This window comes from Delphinapterus leucas, chromosome 3, assembly GCF_059928025.1.
Source record: "Delphinapterus leucas isolate spDelLeu-1000000601 "Yukka" chromosome 3, BTC_Dleu_Yukka2, whole genome shotgun sequence".
Classification (NCBI taxonomy): Eukaryota; Metazoa; Chordata; class Mammalia; order Artiodactyla; family Monodontidae; genus Delphinapterus; species Delphinapterus leucas.
In genome coordinates, this window is record NC_143131.1 from 160,432,655 (window position 1) to 160,453,770 (window position 21,116).

Sequence of the window (21,116 nt, forward strand, 5' to 3'; positions counted from 1 at the left end):
GGCACGGTGGGGACTTGGAGGACAGTACAGAGATAAGGAGGCGCTGGTAGGGCCTGTGTGTGGGGATAGTAGCTGAAGCTACTCTGCGTAGCTGAGACCCGGATGCTTGGTGTGGGAGAGGCAGGACTGGGCCTGGACAGGGTGCTTGGGGCCCATCTGTGCCGAGGGAGGTCTTGCAGGCCACACTGGGGAGTTGGGGCCCTCCTGTCACCCCCTCCCTGGGATGCCAGAATCCAGGGAGCCCTTCTGCCTGGGGTGGGTGGGTTGGGTGCCCAGACCTGGTGCCCCAGCAGCCAAGACTCCTTTCTTTTCCCTCTAGGAAACATCTCCGATCCCTCCAAGAAGAGCTACGTAGTTCAATGGCTGTCCCGACCGGACCCCAACTCACCAGTCCAGAAGACCTCGTCAAGTAACCGGCCCGTTTATAACTCTGTCTCTGCCCTCCAGTGCATGCCCTGCGCCTTGTGGAGCTTGCCGTGGGCTCCCCTCCTCTCTTTCTATGGAAAACTGCCCTGACTCTTCCTGAGCGCTCTCTTGGTTGAATCTGTTTTCTCCGGGCCTCTGTGCTCGGCTGTCCCCTTTGGAGCTGCCTGGCCGGGAGGGCCAGTCTCGCAGCGGCACGGCCCGGGGCACCGGCCTCTTGTGGGGGTGCCAGGACCTCGCGGTGATGGCTTTTAAAGGGGCAAAGATCTGTCGCGGTGCTGGAGGGGCCAGAGGCCAAAGTTTGAATGTGACCACTTGGTGACCGCCTTGCGGGGCCACATCCCTCCAGGCTGGAGCTGCGGGTCGGAAATCGAGGCGGAGCCCGCCCGTCCTCTTTCAAACGCCGCTTACCAGCGAGGCGAGGCCAGAGGGGTCTCGCGGGTGTGCAGTTTTGTTTCGCCATCCTGGGCGCCCGGCCCGTTTCCGGCAGTGTGTCGGCGGCTCCCTGGCCACCTCTGCTGTTGCTGCTGCTGCTGACCCTGTGCTGTGTGTCCTCCTGACTCGTGTGACTGTGGCCTGCTTCCTGTGGCCTTTGTGTCCAGCTCACACAACCCTTGGCCCCCGTACCCTGTCCCCTTGGGGGTTCAGGTCAAGCAGAGGAGGCAGGGGACGTGTCCCCGCAGTGGGACATCAGGACACACCACCACTTGCATTCTCTGTCCATTCGCTCCAATGGCCTTTCTCATCGTGCACACACGACCCCGTGCACGGGCGCGAGACAGTGAGAGTGAAAGGCTGTCTCACGTGGATGCGGCCACCTACCCATGTGAACAACTACAGAATTACCTCAATTTTTATCGCTTTTTTGCTTAGATAAAACTATGTAGAAGATGCCTTAAAGTTGAAAGGTAACAGAATTGGCTGCTAGCAACCCAGGCAGGAGGCAGGCAGTGCAATCTAGAGGGAGGTGGCCCGCTCATCCACCTTTGGTCAAGGGTAAGGCTTCCCAGTCCAGTCTGTACAGGGCCCCAGGCACGGGCTCACCTCTGTGGAAAGGAGACCCGCTCCATGGCCTGAGCGGCCCTTCGGCACTGACTGTTGTTGGAGCCCCGGGCACTCTGCTGCCGGCGCTGCCTTACACCAGAGGGCGACTGGCCTGGCCCTGGGCGTGACCAGTGTAGCACTCCCGCCGGTCACCCCGCACTCTCCCCAGCCCCGTCCCCTGTTCATAGCATCCCCGCTGGACAGCGCCCAGCCCTCCCCTGGCACTAGTTACTGTTATGTAAATACTCGGTGTAACCCATACTAATTCTCATGACTGTTAACTTCCAACTTTGACTTAGGCAATGTGAGTGACATGAGTGACTCTGGGAAGGTGCAATACGGTCCTGAGCATCGTGCTCTCTGTCTATATGCACTTTGGTTTATCAGGGATATTTTATTAGTGTTTTGTATGTATTCAATGACGTATTATATAGGTTCCATTGTCGTTGCTTTTCTGGTTTTTTTATGAGACAACGTTAGTGTGTGCCAAAGTGACTGTGAAAATGACCTTTTACTCTTACTAACAGTGGAAAGACTTCCTGTCATGCATCCCACAAATAAACTCAATAAAAGTTCAGTGAAACTGGGTGCTTGGGTCTGGCACACTGCTGCCTCCTTCTCTTCATCTCTGTGACCAACGGTGCTGCAGGGATGCAGGTGCCGTTCTGGTCCATTACTTCCTTGGTTTCTGATTCCAGTGACTTTTCTGTCCCCCTTACCCTGCCTAACGTAGATACTGAGGGCCCCTCCCCCACTGAGGCATGTGCCCCTTCCTCAGGCATTTTTCAAAATGTGACAGCAGCTCGTGCAGACACCCCACCGGCATTCTGAGTTTTGAATCCTTAGTGCTAAACAAGCACCTTGCAGGAACACCTTGGCTGTCTCCTTGCAGATAAGTTCTCACAGTTGGGAAAAGGGCCCCATGTGAGCTTCTCCCCATCTTTGGGATCCCAGCCCATGGAGTGGGAATATGGGGTTAGTAGCTGAGACAGTGTCCAGGTCACCATGCCCTGAGCCACCATCAGGCCACTACCCTGGCTCCGGGCACAGCTGTCAGCCTTGGGTTACCTGTTCAGGGAGGGAACAGGTCTGTCTTAGGAGAGTCTGGGTTGGGAGAAGGGCAAGGCAGCCGAAGGTCTGAGTGCCTGGCCTGCAACATTCACACACGGGTGTGCTCAGCTGTGCCTGCCTTGTCTCCCAAGGCCTACCCTCAGGAGCCACAGGGCCTGTGTGTCCACTCCCCTTGCTGACAAGGACCACACAGCAGGTCAGGGTCCAACCAGGGACCTCCTAATCTGGGGCCTGGGCCATGTCCTGCCAGGGGGCATCTCTCCCTCCCTTTCCCATGAAGGGGTCCTGTTCCAGGGAGGAGGGAGGTCATGAGAAAGGATGACCACCCAGCGCCATGGAGATGGGCATCAGGGCACAGGGCCGGGTTCCAGATGCCAGCCTTCGGGTGGGGGTCACAGTAGCTGTGGCTGGGGTCAGCCTGCCCAGAGCTCTGATCATTGAAAGACTCCCAGCTCAAGAGACAGGAGACCAAGACAACTGTGTCTGATGAACTGCATCCACTAAGTCTCCTTGCCCAGACAGATCAGGAGAAATACCTGCTGAGGGAACCTTGCCTAGAGCTGTGGGCAGGCCACCAACAGGGCTGCTCCAATAAAACTTTGATTACAAAACCAGGTGGAGGGACTGACTTGGCCCACAAGAGTGGTTGGCAGACCCTTACCCTAGACTGATGTGACACCCGCTTCTCGGATCCCAGCCTGGTGAAAGACAAGTGAGGGAGATGCTTGTTATTTGTGTGAAGGCAGAGGCACAGGTGACAGGAGAGGGTGTCTGTGTGGCAGGGGTGACCCCAGTCCCAGCAGCACAGCTAGGCCTGGCTGCATCCTTGTTGAGGCCTATGCCTCTGGCCTCCCTGCCCCAGCTGATGGCCAAAGCCTGGGGGAGTGCACCTAGTATTACCAAAGCCCCCTTGTGTCTCCTTGAGGGCTGTCATGGTGGTTTCCACTCGCTTACCCCAGTGACTGCCAGGGAGGGGGGAGGGACCAGGAGGGGAGAAGGGAGCAGGGGCTCTGAGCATGACCTGCCCAGCTTCAAACAGGACTGTTCTGGTTTCATCTGTCTCAGATATTGGATATCTGTGTAAAATTTTATCCAAGGTTTTAAAACCCTGAAAGCCACATCTCAGCATCTTTTAGTCTGATTTCTGGAATCGACCCTCAGCACAAGGCCATCTGCCTTTCCCCTCCACATGTGGGCCTATTTCTCCATCTCAAGGTTAGGAAGACCAGGGCTTTTCCTAAACAGCCTATCTGTCCTTATCTCTTCATACCCTGGGTCCTGCACCTAGTCATGTTTCCTCCTTATTTTGGCCACTTAGAAGCTCAGAGTCCAGGTTGGGTCCCTCTCTAATGATACGTGCCTCTGTGTATTCTTCTTCCCTGTAGCATTGACATTCTAAAACCATGATTTCCTTGTTTTGGACTTGCTCAATTATTCACATTGGTTTTTTTCACCTTTATGCATTCTTCAATTCACTGTTCTAGGCTCTGGTATAAAGGTGCATCCAGATACAGCTCGGGGCTCTGCCTTTTGGAGCTTCAAGATAATGAAAAAGTCAGGCATTAGTTACCTTATCCAACAACTAAATGTGGACTTGGTAGCTGGGATTGAATGCTGGGAAAGGGAGACCCATGGCACCATAAGACCACATACTGGGGGATTTAACCTGCAAGGGAAGTCAAGGGATGCTTGCCTGAGGAAGATGTGTTTCAGCTGAGCCTCAGGGATAAGAGGAAGAGGGGAGGCACAGTATGTGCAAAGGCCCTGTGGCCACAGAGAGCACACTGCAGAGCAAGGCAATCAAGGCCTGAATGAGACTGGAGAGGTGAAAGGGACGTGTCCTCGCCCTGAAAACAATGGAGGAGCAATACAAGGGCTTCAGTCTGGACAGTGACAAGGTCACATCTCCGGCTGAAGAACATCATTCTGCTTGCAGCAGGATAGCTAGATAAGAAGGAGGAAGAATGGAGACAGGCAGGCAGAAAGGAAGCTCTTACCATGTTGCAGCCAAGAGGCAAGGTAGCTTGGCACTGTGGAGGCAGGAGAAAGGGGAGCGTGGACACATCTGAGAGCATCAGGGGAAATACTGACAGACCTGGAGATGACCGCACAGGGGATGCCCGGGGTCTGGCTTGTGCACATGAAGGGCCATTCTCTGAGATGGGTGGTGCCAGTGAAGGCTATGGGCTTGGGCCAGACATGTGGAATCCACTTTTGGGACCACAGGGGTTGAGGGGTATCTAGAAGCCTGCTGTGTCCAAGTGTTTGAAGCTCCGGGAGTTTGAGGTTGGTGTCCAACTAAGTAGGTTGCCAGCCTGTAAGGGAAAATTATAAGCTGGAGCACTGGCCATGCAGACGGCAGATGTCAGAACCACAGGCCCTGAATGGGAGAGGGCCTGCCTGTCTGTTACTGTGAGAAATTTCAGTGAACTAGCATAGCTTCACATGCAGATGTAGAACGTGCCCTGTGTTCATGCACAGAGTAACCATGTCAGATGTGGTCCCCATCAGTGGCTGCCCCTTCCCTCCCTCCTTCCTTCACACCTCCCCTCTTTCCTTCCTTTAAATAGGAGATGAGTTCACCTGGGAGACTGAGGGGAAAGGAGGGCACAGCAGAGGTTTATGTGGGAAAAGTTTGAAATGCCCATTATGAAGAATAGAGAGTGACTGAGCAGGGAACATAGTTGGAGGGTTGGGCCCATTGAAGTCAGTGATCAGGAATTTATAATGGACCAAATATCCCGTTATACTGTTAAATGACTTATTCTTTCATGTTGAATGAATTTTTGTAAATCATCTCAATTTTTGTGTTGTGTGTGAAATTAGGTGTTAAGGGAAAGGGAAGGGGGTAAAAATTCAGGAAGAAAGCAGCCAGGGTTGGAGCCAGGCCAGGGAGAAGACAGCCATGAGGAAAGAGGGAAAGGGAGAGACAACTATGGCCTCTGCAGAGAGTCAGGGCTCTCCATACAAGACAGACCGTGGATGACCAGATCTTGGGTGGGAAAGAAAGGGGAGGATGTGCTGGGCAGAAGAATTAGTCTATGTGAAGGCATCAAGTTCTGGAGCACTTTGGAAAATGTCCAGAAGCTCAATGTGGCAGGGCCATGTGGTGGATGGAGCAGTGACAGGACATAAGGCTCTCAAGTAAGTTGAGGCAAGTGGAAGAAATCCCAGATAAGTCTGCATGATTTTTAATTTCTATTTAGTCCCTTTTCAGAAACAAAGATCATCTGGAGAGTTTGGGTGAGGATGGGAACAAAATGTGGAAGAGTATGGTGAGGCCACAGCCAAGGCTCTGGGATGTGCTCTTTTGCATGCTAGGAATTGGTTCTTTTAGGTTTAATTTTGTTATAGTTACTGCTTAAAGATTACTGTAGAGTCAAACTGTGCCAAAGAATGTCATTGGGGTTACCACTGGGATATCAGATGTGAACATCTGATAAAGTCCCATTCTTGAAGATGAGCTTGGAATCACTCCCTGAGAATAGACAGGCCTCATTTCTGTCTCAGACTTTGAGAGATACTGAAAAATTTGCACTCAGTCAGGGCCTGCTTGGAGGAGGGGAGCATTGCTCACAGCTTGTGTGGCAGCACTCAAGGGTGGGGTCCCCGGATCCACCCTGCCCAAGGGCTGCCCGATATCAAAACCACACAGGCTTTCTGTGTGAGCTCGCTTGCCTCTGTGCTGTCTCTGGGCTCTTTCAAATGCCTCCTCCAGAAAACTGCTTCCTGTGGGGGAACAAGGTCCCCCTTATCTGTCCTTTGGTTATTTGTCCCACTTTTCTCTTTCAGAGGGCCGCTGCCAAGGTGACAAGTCAATGTTCTGTAGGATGGAAGTCTTGTCTCGCTATTGCTCCATCCCAGGCTACAATAAGCTGTGCTGCAAATCCTGTAACCTGCAAGACAACCTCACCAATGTGGACGACAGGGCAGAACCACCCTCTGGGAAGCACAATGACATTGAAGAGCTCATGCCCACCCTCCCAGTGCCCACTCTAGTCATGGAGGTGCAGCCTCCGCCAGGCACACCCCTGGAGGTGCCTCTCAATACTTCCAGCACCAGTGCCACCGAGGACCATCCGGAAACCAACGCTGTGGATGTGCCCTACAAAATCCAGGGCCTGGAGGATGAAGTCCAGCCACCCAACCTAATCCCTCGACGACCGAGCCCATACGAAAAGACCAGGAACCAAAGAATCCAAGAGCTCATTGATGAGATGAGGAAGAAAGAGATGCTCGGAAAGTTCTAATAAAAGATAGCATCAATAGCATTTTTTTTTCTTGCTTATAGAGATATTCCATGGGATGGCAACTCCTGTGTTGTGGAGATGAAGTCAGATTCCTGATTCCAACAGGTTTGGGGAAAACAAAGAGGGAGAATAATGTAAAAAGAAAAAAAAAAAATATATATATATATATGTCCTGTACTGAGGTGGAGTGTGGGTTGGAGAGGAATATAGCGGTTCTACAACCCCCACTGATGAGGGAAGGCAGGAGGGATAACTCGGAGAGAGAAAACGTTTGCCCCAAGTTTCTGAGCAAGTGATTGGGAATCTTCTTTTCCTTGTGGTGACAACCCTGCTGGAGACGCAGGACATTTCCTGCCAATCTGCAGACTGAGACACAAGCCCCATGGGACTCTTGGGAGAAACGATGATTTATTTACTAAGTGACCAGTCACTAAGATGAGTGCGGTGAAGTGGAGGCCATGAACTCCAGTCTTCGAGGTGGTGAGGCAGGTGGTGAAGATGAGTGTGGTGGCCAGCTGGCACTCCCAGGCTCTCCCAGGCCTCTCTTTTCTTCATTAACCCTGGCCTTGCTTGTCGCCTGTGGCCAGACTGGCCTCAGACCCGGGGCTCCCCAGAGAGGCTCTCCCCTTCCCCAAGTGCACTGGAAGGATGAGGGAGGCATGCACTCTGCTGGAAAGTCCAGTGAGTGGGCAAGGCTCACTTTTTTGTGTGTGTGAACATGCAGCTTAAACTTCCCAAAATGACAAGACCCAAGCACATTAGCTCCTTAGCTGGGCCTAGCCTGCCATGTAATTCTTAAGCTTTTCATGTCCAGGAAAGTTCTAAAGCCTTTGTATTCTCACCAGTCATAGATCTTAGAGAACTCTTTCTTACTTCATTCCCCATTCTGTGGATGAGAATACTGGGCTCAGGATGGGTGCTAAAAACCTTTATCGGAACCTGTGCATGTGTGTGTGTGTGTGAACCTCTGCAAGTGGTCCAAGGGACAGAGTAAGGGGGTAAGAAACAGTGAAGGGACATCTGGGATGATGCTTAACCTTCGAAATGGTTGAAAACTAGCCTCCCCATCTCCCCAGCGTAGCCTACCTCCCTCCCCTCTGCCACCATGTTCCACACTTGCTCATACATGTCCCAGTGTCTCCAAGGAGCTTGCTGGCTCCTAAGAACCAAACTGGAGAAACCTTTCTGAATTGTCTCATAGTATCACTTCTTTAACAAGATGTAGTGTGAAGCACTTCTGCACCCTCGTCTCTTTATCATTAGGAAATGTATCCATGGCTTTCCCTCGTTGGTTGAACCCATGGCAGCTGGTGCTACTCACGGGCTGAAGGACTGGGCAGTGCTTGCTTGGGTCCATCCTAGAATGTTGAGGAAGCTCCGGACTAACCCTAGCCAGAGTATTACTCAGTTTACCCAGCTTGGGGGCCACAGAATGGGAACACTCCCTTCTCAGATCACAGCAGAGCAGGGCTGTGTGTCTTGGGGGCTGGAAGACTTTAGGGAGGGGCCCCAGGCGGGACACACCCAGGGGGATCTCTCTTCTGCTGCAGGAAGAAAGATGCCCTCTGGGAACTGTAGGCCAGGTGGCCACGGCCCCATATGCCATACTCAGTGCCTTGGGCCATATATCCACAAAGTTCTCTAGACTAGATGGTCCTCAGAAGTCTCTCTGTGTATGAGGGCAGTGTTCACCCGCTCTGAGACACTGCAAATTTCCACTGAGCTTGAGACAGGTGGAGAGCTGGTTTAGCAACAGTCCGGAGCTTCCAGAGCTGGCTGAGAGGCTTCTGCAGCCTGGGGAAGGCAGAGGATGTCTTTGAGCCAAGGTTTCCCAACACCAGGTTGAGACTCAGAGGTCCTCTTTGTCCACTGCTCTGCAAAGTCAGCTGAGGGGCCCAAGAGTCACTTCATGTTCGTGGTAAGACTAGTGCTGGAGTTTTGGGTCCTGGCTCTCTGATCTACTCCTTTTGGAAAACCCATGGAATTTCACGTATAAGCCTTTCATGTGTACTTTAAAGTTGTTTGTTTGTTTGTCTGGAGTATATTATAAATGGTGCTCAATAGCAAAGTCTTTATCAGATGAAGCATTACGACTATGTACTCCTGTCTGACAGGCAGCTGCCACATGGGTCATTTTGGTGCTGAACTCACATCACAACATTTTATCTTACTGGTGACAGCAATCAGTACGTTTGTTTTTCTGTATAGTAAAATTTGGCTCCTTGGTTTTATAACTTATTAAAGTCAAAATGTCTGTGTTTTTGCACATCATGCCTGTGTTTGTTTGTTACCTTGACTACACTTGTCCCCCATTCCCAGCCTAAACTTGGGCAGACAGAAGGATATGCTTCCCTCACAAAGCCAAGAGATGTGGAGGGACACCAGTAGGCAGTGAGCCAAGGCTGCACAAGTCAGGATCCCATGAGGGGCGAGAGGTGCCCAGAAGGACCGACCTCTCTCCCAGCTCCCCGTGGAGTCAGTTCTCCAGGCAACACGACTTAGCCAAAGGCTCCCAAGTCAACTTTAGTTCAAGGAGGAGACACCTCCTCCTCCCTGACTGCAATCCCTTCTCTCTTATAATTAGGGTTTCCAGAAAAAAAATACTAGATGTTGAGGTAAATTTTAAATTCAGAAAAACAGCGAATAACTTTTGAGTATGAAAATGGAACACACTTATACTAAAAGTTATTTTTTGTTTCTCTGAAACTCACATTTAACCGAGAATCTTGAAATTTTATTTGCTACATTTGGTAACGCTACTTACAATCAGTATTCTACTTTTAAAGACAGGTGCATGCTCTCTGGCCCTCTGATATTAGCAGGTATTGGGGAGGAGGGAGGCTGAAGGACAGAAGAGGTGATTTCTTCTGCTACCCTGACCAAGTAGGGATCAGGCAATGTGTACACAGTGCCGGGGAGAGGGAACAATCAGAAATCTTATTAGTTTGTACAGGGGTTATACGTGGCTTAGGAATACACGGTATTTCTCCTTGTTCTTTGCTATAATTTGTTTTGACTCCTTTTTTAAAAAATATTTATTTATTTATTTATTTATCTTTGGCAGCATTCCGTCTTCGTTGTTGCGCGAGGGCTTTCTCTAGTTGTGGAGAGTGGGGGCTACACTTTGTTGTGGTGCACGGGCTTCTCATTGCGGTGGCTTCTCTTGTGGCGGAGCACAGGCTATAGGTGCACGGGCTCAGTAGTTGCAGCACGTGGGCTCAGTAGTTGTGGCTCTCAGGCTCTAGAGCACAGGCTCAGCAGTTGTGGCGCACGGGCTTAGTTGCCCCACAGCATGTGGGATCTTCCCGGATCAGGGCTCGAACCCATGTCCCCTGCATTGGCAGGCAGACTCTTAACCAGTGCGCCACTAGGGAAGCCCCTTGACTCTGTTTTTATAGTACAGTTAGTTATTTACAACGGGGAAGAGGAATTCGGAATGGGTATGTGTGAATGTGTTTGTTAGCAGTGGAGAGAAAGAGCCTTGGGTGAGCAGAAACTGGCTGAGACTAAATACCTGGCAAAGGTAACTCATAACTGGATAACCCAGCAAGGTTATTTTAGAAAACAGGCCCTGGGTTGTAGAGGAAGTGGTAAGGAAGGCCCAATCCATGCTTCCTGAAGAATGTTGATAAATGGTTAGGAGGAGCCAAATGATGTCATTACTGAGGATTTGGCCGCCACTCCCTCCTCTGGGCACCGTGTGAGTCCCTGATTTGCATGCACAGAGCAGCCATGCCATGGTCATACCCAGGGGTTTATACTCCACTGTGAATTCTTAGCCCAGGGGAACACAGTACACTCCCATTTAGAGGCTGTGTAGCCAGTTCCCCCCGAACCTCATGACCCCACATTGTTGTTGCTTCATCTTTGGGGGCTCCCTCAGGGACTAACCTCAAATACACATAAAAGTTACACAAAGACAGTGTGTGAGTGCCCCATGGGGCACCGAAGCAACAAATGCCTTGGTTCAAATAAGATTCTTCTAGTTTCTTTAGGTGAACACTTAGATCACTGATTTTCCACCTTTCTTTTTTAAAACTCCATGCATTTATGGCTATAAATTTCCATCTATACAGCTGTAGCTGCACCCCACAAATTTTGATATTTCATACATTTTTTGTCATTTCATTCCAACTAGTTTCTAGCTTCCATTGTGACTTCCTCTTTTACCTAAGAGTTATTAAGCATGTTGCTTAATTTCCAAACATTAGGGGGTATTCTGGTTATGGATTGTTATAGATTTCTAGCTTATTTTATTGTGGTCAGAAAACATTTTGGGGAATATTCCAACTCTTTGAAATTGGTTGAGGCTGGCTTCATGGCCCATGATGTGGTCAGTTTTTTTGTTTTGTTTTGTTTTTATTGCACATGTGCTTGAAAGAATATGCAACTGGTAATTGTTTTTTATTTATTTATTTATTTAGGTTGCGGCACATGGGATCTTCGTTGCGGCATGCAGGCTCTTAGTTGCGGCATGCAGGCTTCTTAGTTGTGGCACTCAGACTTCTTAGTTGCGGCATGCGTGTGGGATCTAGTTCCCTGACCAGGGATCAAACCCGGGCCCCCTGCATTGGGAATGCAGAGTCTTACCCACTGGACCACCAGGAAAGTCCCACAACTGGCAATTGTTGAATACAGTATTCTATATAGGTCTGTGATGTCAAATTGGTTAATTTATTATTCAGATCTTTTGTATCTTGACTTAGTTTTCTTCTTGTTCTATTAATTTGATAGAGAGTTGTTTTAATACCTCCCACTGATTGTGGATTTTTCTATTTCTCCTTGCAGTTTTATCCATTTTTGCCCTTCTTTTTAAAAAATAAGCTATTTTACTATTTTGAAGTCTCATAATGGGAGCATACAAATTTCTAATTGTATCTCTTGTTGGTAACATTATCCTTTCATCCTTATGAATTGATCAATTTTATTTAAAAAAATTTGAAATTTTCCCCCCGAATATTAGTATAGCTATATCAGCTTTTCTTTTTGGTTAGTGGTTGCACAATATAACTTCTTCCATTCTTTTACTTGCAAATTTCCTAGATCTTATGTGTGCTATTTGTACTTTGTAAACATATAATTTTCAATATCATCTAACACTTTAATCTTTTGATTAGACCATTTAGTCTATTACATTTAATGTCATCACTGACACCAGTGCCCTTATATCTACCTTCTTTTGTGCTATTTGTGATCTGTAATTTTTTTTTCTCTTCTTTCTTGCCTTCCTTTGGATTGGGTGCTTTTTTTTCCATTCCATCTTAGCCCTATGTTAGTTTTGAAGCTACATACTACTTTTCTCTTATTTTAATGAGTATTCAAGACATTTCAACACACACTCTTAATTTACCATAATCTATTATTCTTCTTAAAGTGACCTTCTTTCCAACAATGCAAATCCTTAGAATAGTGGTCTCAAGCTCTATGTGATGAAAGATAAATTTTTAAAATTTTCATTTCATCATGGACTAATAAAATATAAAGGAATTAATAGAAAAGTAAAAAAGCAAAAAGATATACAAAATACAAGCTTCATTTTAAAATAATTTTGAGGTATAATTGACGTACAATAAACCACACATACTTAGGTGTACAATTTGACAAGTTTTGAAATATATACAAATGGGAAATTATCACCACAATCAAGATAGTGAATATACCCATCACACCCAGTAGTTTCTTCCCACCCCTTTGTAATCTCCCTCCCCTTCATTCCTATCTCCAAGCAACCACTGATCTTCTTTGTGTCACTACAGATTAGTTTTCATTTTCTAGAATTTCATAAAAATAGAATTAAACAGTATTTACTCTCTCTTGCTGCTTCCAGCCAGTATAATTATTTTTTACATTCATACATGTTATTGCATATATCAGTAGTTCATTCCCTTTTATTACTTAGTAGTATTCTATTGTATGAATACATTACTATTGGTTTATCCATTCAGCAGTTGATGGACATTTGGGTTGTTTATAACTTGTGGCTTTTACAAACAAAGATCTATGATCATTTGTGTATAGGTCTTTGTATGGTGTGTGTATTCCTTTATGCAAAACACCTAGGAGTAGAATGGCTGGATCATATGGGAGGTGTATGTTTAACTTTTTAACCAGCAGCATATGAGACTTCCAGTTCATCTACACTGTCACCAACACTTGATACGGTCAATCTTAAAATTTTAGCCATTCTAAAAGATATCTAGTAGATATCTCATTGTAGTTTTAATCTGCATTTCCTTACTGAATAATGATGTTGAGCATCTTTTCATATCCTTGCTTGCCATAGGTAGATAAATCACTCGATCAACAAATAGATGTAGATTGATCAATAGATAGATAGATGATAGATAGAGAGATATAGATTGATCAATTTTCTTTAGTGAGGTGTATGTCAAATCTTGCCAAATTTTCATTGCGTTATTTGTTTTCTTATTTAGTTTGGAGAGTTCTTTATATATTACAAATACAAGTAATTTATCAGATGCATGCTTTGCAAATTTTCTACCAGTTTGTGGCTTATCTCCTCATTCTCTTAACAATGTATTTTGAGGAGCATAAGTTTTAATAAAGTTCAACTTATCAATTTGTTCTTTCATGGACTGTACTTTTCATGTTGTGTCTAAGAAATCTTTGCCTAACCTAAGGCCACAAAGATTTTCTTATATGTTTTGTTCTATAAGTTTTATATTCTTAGATTTTATATCTATATCTATGATATATTTTGAGTTAATTTTTGTATATGAAGTGAAATATGGATCCAAGTTCACCTTTTTTGCATATGGATATCCAAATGTTGCAGCACTGTTTTTTGAAAAGATTTTCCTTTCTCCACTAAATTACCAAAGGTCATGAAAATTTCCTCTTACTTTTTTTCCCTAAAAATTGAATAGTTTTTGCTCTCACATTTAGGGCTATTCTCCATTTTGATTTAGTATTTGAATGTGGTGTGACATTAGGATCTAAACTCATCTTTTTTGCATGTGGATATCCACCTTGCTGTATCATTTGTTAAAAGACTACCTTTTCCCTGTAGTCCCTGTTAAAAGACTACCTTTTCCTTGGCGTATTTTCCAAAATCAGGTTTTTCTCTAAATTCTGTTTCATTGATCTATATGTCTTTCCTTACACTAGTACTACACTGTCTTGAGTATTATGGATTTTAGTAAGTTTTGAAATCAGAAAGTGTAACTCCTTTAACTTTGTTCTTTTTTTTACATCTTTATTGGAGTATAATTGCTTTACAATGGTGTGTTAGTTTCTGCTTTATAACAAATTGAATCAGTTATACATATTACATATGTTCCCATATCACTTCCCTCTTGCGTCTCCCTCCCTCCCACCCTCCCTATCCCACCCCTCCAGGTGGTCACAAAGCACTGAGCTGATCTCCCTGTGCTATGCGGCTGCTTCCCACTAGCTATCTACCTTATGTTCGGTAGTGTACATATGTCCATGCCTCTCTCTCGCTTTGTCACAGCTTACCCTTCCCCCTCCCCATATCCTCAAGTCCATTCTCTAGTAGGTTTGTGTCTTTATTCCTGTCTTACCCCTAGGTTCTTCATGACATTTTTTTTTCTTAAATTCCATATATATGTGTTAGCATACGGGATTTGTCTTTCTCTTTCTGACTTACTTCACTCTGTATGACAGACTCTAGGTCTATCCACCTCATTACAAATAGCTCAGTTGTTCTTCTTTTTGAAAATTGTTTGGCTCTTCTGAGTCCTTTGTATATATTTCCACATAAATTTTTTTTTTTTTTTTTTTTTTGCGGTACATGGGCCTCTCACTGTTGTGGCCTCTCCCGTTGCAGAGCACAGGCTCCGGATGCGCAGGCTCAGTGGCCATGGCTCACGGGCCTAGCAGCTCCGCGGCATGTGGGATCTTCCCAGACCGGGGCACGAACCCGTGTCCCCTGCATCGGCAGGCAGACTCTCAACCACTGCGCCACCAGGGAAGCCCTCCACATAAATTTTTAAATCAGCTTATCAATTTTTTCAAAAAGGCCTCCTGGAATTTGAGAGGATTACACTGAATCTATTGATCAATTTGGGAAAAATTGACATCTTGACAGTATTGTGCCCTCCAATCCATGAACACAGAATATCTATTTAGATCTTCTATAATTTCTCTCAGCAACATTTTTTGGTTTTTGATATACAAGTCTTGCACATTTTTTGTTAAATTTATTTCTAAGCATTTTATTCTCTCAATGCTATTGTAAATAGAAATATGTTTTCTTAATTTTATTTTCAGATTGTTCATTACTAGTATATAGAAGTACAATGGTTTTTTGTTATTCTAATCTTGGGTTCTCCAACTTGCTAAACATATTAATTAGTTTTGTTTTTTGTTTTTGGTGTGGATTCTTTTTTTTTTTTTTTTGCGGTATGCGGGCCTCTCACTGTTATGGCCTCTCCCGTTGCGGAGCACAGGCTCCAGACACCCAGGCTCAGCGGCCATGGCTCACGGGCCCAGCCGCTCCACGGCATGTGGGATCTTCCCGGACCGGGGCACGAACCCGTGTCCCCTGCATCGGCAGGGGGACTCTCAACCACTGCACCACCAGGGAAGCCCCCTGGTGTGGATTCTTTAGTATTTTCTACATACAGGATCATGCCGTCTATGAATATAGTTTTACGTCTTCTTGTTCCATCTAGACTTCCTTTTTTTCATCGTTGGACTGGCTAGAACTTGCAAACAATGCTGAATAGAAGTGGCAAGAATGGGTATCCTTGTCTTGCTCTTGATCTCACGGGAAAAGCATACAGGTTTTCACCATGAAGTATGATGCTAGCTGTGGGCTTTTTGTAGATACACTTCTTTAGATGAAGGAAGGTACCTTATAGTCCTAGTTCACTGAGAGTGTTTATTATGAGTGGTATCGGATTTTGTCAAATACTTTTTCTGCATCTATTTAGATGGTCATGTGTTTTTTGTCGTTTATCCTTTTGTCATTGTATTAACTGATTTTCAAATGTTAAATCAACCTTGCATTCCAGATCTACATCCAATTTGGTCGTGGTCTGTAATTCTTTTTCTCTATTCCTGAATTTGGTTTCTTAATATTTTTTATTGAGGGTGATTGTACCTATATCCCATAGTTTTCTCATCATGTCTGGCTTTGGTATCAGAGAATGCTGGCCACATAGAATGCGTTGGGAAGTGTTCCCTCCTATTCTATTTTCCAGAAGAGTTTGTGAAGAATTGATATTATTTCTTTTATTTTTATGTTTGATAGAATTCATGAGTGAAGACATCTGGCCTGAGCTTTTTCTTATACCAAGATTTTAAATTACAAATAAGTTTCTTTACTTATTATAGGTCGATTTCTTCTTGGATCAGTTTTGGTAGTTTGTGTCTTTCTAGGAATTTGTCCATTTCATCTAAATTATCTAATTTGTTGGCATACAGTTATTCATAGTATTCCCTTATAATCTTTTTGTTTGTTTTAGAGTCAGTAATGACATCCTCTTTTTTACTACTTATTTTGGAAATTTGTATTCTTTCTTTTTTTCTTGGTTAATCTAGTTCAAGCTTTTTCAATTTTGTTGGTCTTATCAAAGAACCAATATTTGGTTTCACTGATTTTTCTCTCTTGCTTTTCTATTTTCTATTTTCAGTTTTCATCTAATATATTTCCTTTTTTCTCCTTGCTTGAGATTAGTTTGCTCTTCTGGTTTCTTATTTTTTTTAATCCAGCATTTTTGTTTTTTAAACTTTATTTTCATAGAACATATTTTCACATTAGAAAGTCCCACAGTGGGAAAATAATAATTTATTACCAATAGTTTTATATTTGTGGACAGGTTATTTTAGGACAAATAAACACATTTGAGGATCAGGTCTTAGTTTAGAATCTGCAATATTTTGACACATCAGCAAGGGGGACCTCTTCCCTAAATGGGACTTATCTATATTTAGAACCTCTCCACACTCTTCTTGCTATGATTTAGAAATTAGTAATGTGAGATATCAGCACTTCCCAATTTTAAAGTTTCCCCAGGACATGTAACTATCAGTAGCTGGTACCAACTAAACAGAGGAGGAAGTTTTCAAAAATTAAACACTTTAATTTTCTGCAAAATCTTTACTTATGAATTAACAGTCTTTCCCTTATTCATCATTCTCAAGACAAATGTAGAAGCTTGATCATGTATTGATAGTAAGAAAGCTGAATTTACTCTAAGAGGTTGATAAATTAAAAGGCCAAAGCTCATATATAATGTTAAGTTATACTCTGAGTCTTGTGAGAAGCTGGGAGACAACCCCATTAACGCATCGGAACGCGGAACTCAGTCTTACAATTTCTCAGATACAAGTCCTCTCAAACCTTGTCCTCAAAGATTAACCTCTGAAAATAACCATGTGATTAGGATAAAGGTTTGTCTCACCAATGGCTTATATGTTATTTCCTCTTTATTGTCAGTGGAATGGCATGGCAGAGCAGAGGCAAAGAGGTGTACAACCAGTTCTTAAGATATTAAGTCATAAAGCCCAGGGCTTCCACAGCATGACAACAGCTTTCAGATGCCCACATCATGATAGCTGAAATAACAAGGCACAGCAAAGTTTAGAGCTGAGCATCTGAAAGGCCTGCCTTGGTAGCTTTCTGAGATGTACCGCACAGACAGAGTCAGTAACAACTTGTCCAAGGCCCCAGTGACTATGTAGAACATAGGCTGAAGCCAGGAGTCCATCACAGAGCAAGGATTCAAATACACAGCTGGGAGCAGGCCCAGGAGCAAACACTGACAACCCTCTCACCAGTCCAGGGTAGAGATGCAGCTTTGGAACCAGGATGGCGGCTGGGTAACAAGTAAATGTGCTGTGCTCCACAACATTCTGGGGTGGGCTGGTCCTGGAGAAATGCTGAGACATGAGCAGGTATGACCACTGGGTTTGAAGGAACAGACCTCAGTCTCCTTGGGTATGATAGAGGACACTCAGCCTCCAGAGAACCACCGTCTTGCTCCCAAGGCCTCAAGGTCATCCAGTAACCTAGAAGCAGTTATCTTCTTCTGGTTTCTTAACATGAAAGCTTACATTTGTTTATGTTATTGATTTGAGACCCTTCTTGTTTTCTAATATAGCCATTTACAGTTATAAAATTTCTCTCATGAACTATGTTAGCTGAAGTCCATAAATTTTGATATGTCGTGTTTCATTGCATTCAGTTCAAATATTTTAAAAGTTCACTTGTGATTTCTTTGGTCCGTGGATTATTTAAAAGCGCGTTTAAAATTTTCCAAATATTTGGGTATCTCCCAATTTTTTAATTCTGTTGATTCTAATTTAATTTCACTGTGGATAAAAAAAGAACTACTTTGTATTATTTCAATCCTTTTAAATGTATTGAGACTTTTTTATGGCCTTGTATATGGTTTACCCATACATAGTTCATGTGTGTCTGAAAATAATGTGTTTTCTGCTATTATTGGGTAGAGTGTTCTATTGATGTCAGGTCAAGTTGGTTGATAATGTTGTTTAAGTTTTCCAGTGGCCATGGTTCACCTCTCTGGATTCTAATCCTCTCCCTGATGTTGGCTAAGAATTTCTAAATATCCTTTTAGCTATTTGATACTTTCAAGAGTTTCGTTTTCCTTGTTCAGTCTTTTTAGTTGCTTTTAACAGGATGTTTGGCCTGAATTATCTAATCTGACAATTCTGGAATCCCATTATCAGTTTTTAAGACAGGGTTGTCTATTTTTATCTGTTGGAATTAGGCTAGGTACCATTTCTAATAACATTAGGCAAACTTTTTTTTTTTTTTTTTTTGTGATATGCGGGCCTCTCACTGTTGTGGCCTCTCCCATTGCGGAGCACAGGCTCCGGACGCACAGGCTCAGCGGCCATGGATCACGGGCCTAGCCGCTCCGCGACATGTGGGATCTTCCCGGACCGGGGCACGAACCCGTGTCCCCTGCATCGGCAGGCGGACTCTCAACCACTGTGCCACCAGGGAAAGCCTAGGCAAACTTTTAACACAAGGTTTTACCGGTAAAAGAGAAGAGAACTCAAAGCCTTTGAATTCTTACCAAAGTGCCCAAATATAACAATTCTTTCTCTATTCCTAAATCAATTTAAACTAAAATTTTTATATATAAAGAATTATAATTCTATGTAGATAGTTGGCTTCCTACTATTAATGTTTCAAAAAACATTACTGGATAAAGAAAGGTCATCATATAAATATTATAAAAATGTAAAATTTCAATTAACCAGGTTAATACAGCAAAAGTTGTCATAACTTCAAGGAGAAATTGACAAAGCCCCCATCCTAAGGAGAACATTGAACATGTCTCAGTAATTAATAGATCAGTAGTGAAAAGAAAACAATAACATATAGAATATTTGAATAATACAGTAAACAAGCTTGATCTAAGTAACACACATATATCTCTGTTCCCCCAACAATTGAACAACTCACATTCTTTTCAAATACTATGACATATTTATGAAAATTGATGATATATAGGGCCATTAAGGAAGAATAAGAAATTGAATAGATTTAGTAATTAATCTAACCTAACTACAGGTAATTAAATTAGAAATCAACATCTAAAAATTAATTTAAAACATACATTTGAAATGCAAAAACTCACACTTCTAAATAGCTCACAGGTCGAAAATCATACTGAAAATTAGGAAATACTTATAATTGAATACCACTTACCGAAACTTGTGAAATGCAGTCAAGGAAGTGCTTGGAGGTTCTTATGGTCTTAAATACAAAAATTAGAAAAGAAAAAAGTTTGAGAATAAATTAATGAACTATGTAACAGAGTAAACCCAAAGAAAGTAGAAGGAAATAAATAACCGATATTATTTATAAGGATAGAATTTAATTAATAAAAAAGAAATTTTAAAAGATCAACAAAGCCAAAAGTTCATTTAATATTTACCGACTCTGGTAATAATGATCAAGGATTAAAGACAGGACGTACAAATCAACAACTTTAGGAATAAAAAGCAGAACTTAATATTGAAAAGGTAGAGATTAAAAGGTTTATAAATAAATAATATGAACAAATTAATGCCAAAAAATTGAAAATAATTAAATGAATAAATTCTTAGAAAAATAAAATTTGTCAACATTTACATAAGGAGAAATAGAAAACCTAGTTAGAATTATAATCATGAAAGGAATTGAACTTGCAATTCAAAATAGTCCACAAATAAAATACCAGGCTCAGACAAGCAGACAATTCTAACATCATACATATTCTTCTAGGTAATAGGAACAGAAGGAAGCATTTTTCAGTTTATTCCATGAAGTTAAGATAACTATCTTACCAAAAATAGATAAGGACCAGAAAAGAAAAAAAAGCACAAGAAAATTGCATGGATGCAAAAATCCTAACCCCAGTATCACTAGACCATATCCAGTCATGAACCAAAAAGATGCTCTATAAGACTAAGTTAGGTTTATTCTCAGAAATTAAGGATGATTTAACTTTAAACCTATTGATTTCCAAGCAAGATGGTGAACTAGCATGAGTTTCCAGCTTCCTCCCCACTGTAACTCTAGAGTAGGTACAAAACTGACATGGGATTATTGATCTGATGAATGAACATAGATACTATGAGAATGCCTGAGAAGGCTGTTTTGAAGTGGTACAAGTGTGCCTGTGGCAGAGGGTTAGTTTGTTTTCTGTCTTGTTGGGTTTTTTTTTTGTTTTTTCAAAACTTTGGGGTGTGGAGCAAGCCAGTCCCCTCAGTGAGAAGACAGTGTTAGGCGAGAGTTTATAACTTTTACCTCTTTCTTCCCATACCTTGCTTTGGACTGATCATTTTCTGCTGCATTCACCCAGAAATTATTAGCAATAGCTCAGGCTAGATGATGTCAGTTGTGACAGGTCAGGATAGCATTTAAACCCAAAGAAAATGAGAAACTGGTGGAAAGAGGTGCAGATTGGTCAGCTCCACTCCCTTCTAACCCTGAGGCAGCTGGACTGAAAGCTAAGAAGAGAGACTTCTGGTCTCAGCTCTGACATGTGAAGAGTTTGGAAGCCATCACTCCCATTCTCACAACCTCATAAAAGCTAAACAGACTGAAAATCAATGACTGTTTTTAGATCCATCAGAGAATTGAGGTCATTTTGTCACCCTGGAACTCAAGTGACAAGTGACTACAGAGAATTGCAGCCAAGATCAGCTTACTGGGAGCAGAAGCTTCTGGAGCCAGTAACTGATAGAAATATTTAAATGGTAGTTGACAAACTTCTAGAGGCAGTGTGTGGACTGGTTTAAGGGTGGGGTCCACAGTCTTAGGGAGTCCCCTACTCTCCTGCATTTTACTTCCAGAAACCTCACTGGTTCTCACAGTGA

General features: G+C 43.6%; 1 protein-coding gene and 1 pseudogene across 1 annotated transcript in view; one reads left to right on the forward strand and one right to left on the reverse strand.

Moving 5' to 3' along the window:
* Nucleotides 1-9,313, forward strand: part of ADAMTS2 (ADAM metallopeptidase with thrombospondin type 1 motif 2) — a 247,378-nt gene extending 238,065 nt beyond the window's left edge. Inside the window, exons 21-22 of the mRNA XM_022563351.2 lie at nt 320-409; nt 6,331-9,313. Coding sequence (XP_022419059.2) covers nt 320-409; nt 6,331-6,788 — 548 coding nt within the window. The 3' untranslated portion in view covers nt 6,789-9,313. The remainder of the gene's footprint in view (nt 1-319; nt 410-6,330) is intronic.
* A 3,833-nt stretch (nt 9,314-13,146) lies between these two features.
* LOC149749879 (succinate dehydrogenase [ubiquinone] cytochrome b small subunit, mitochondrial pseudogene) lies at nt 13,147-20,591 on the reverse strand (annotated as a pseudogene).
* Between the last annotated feature and the right edge of the window lie 525 nt (nt 20,592-21,116).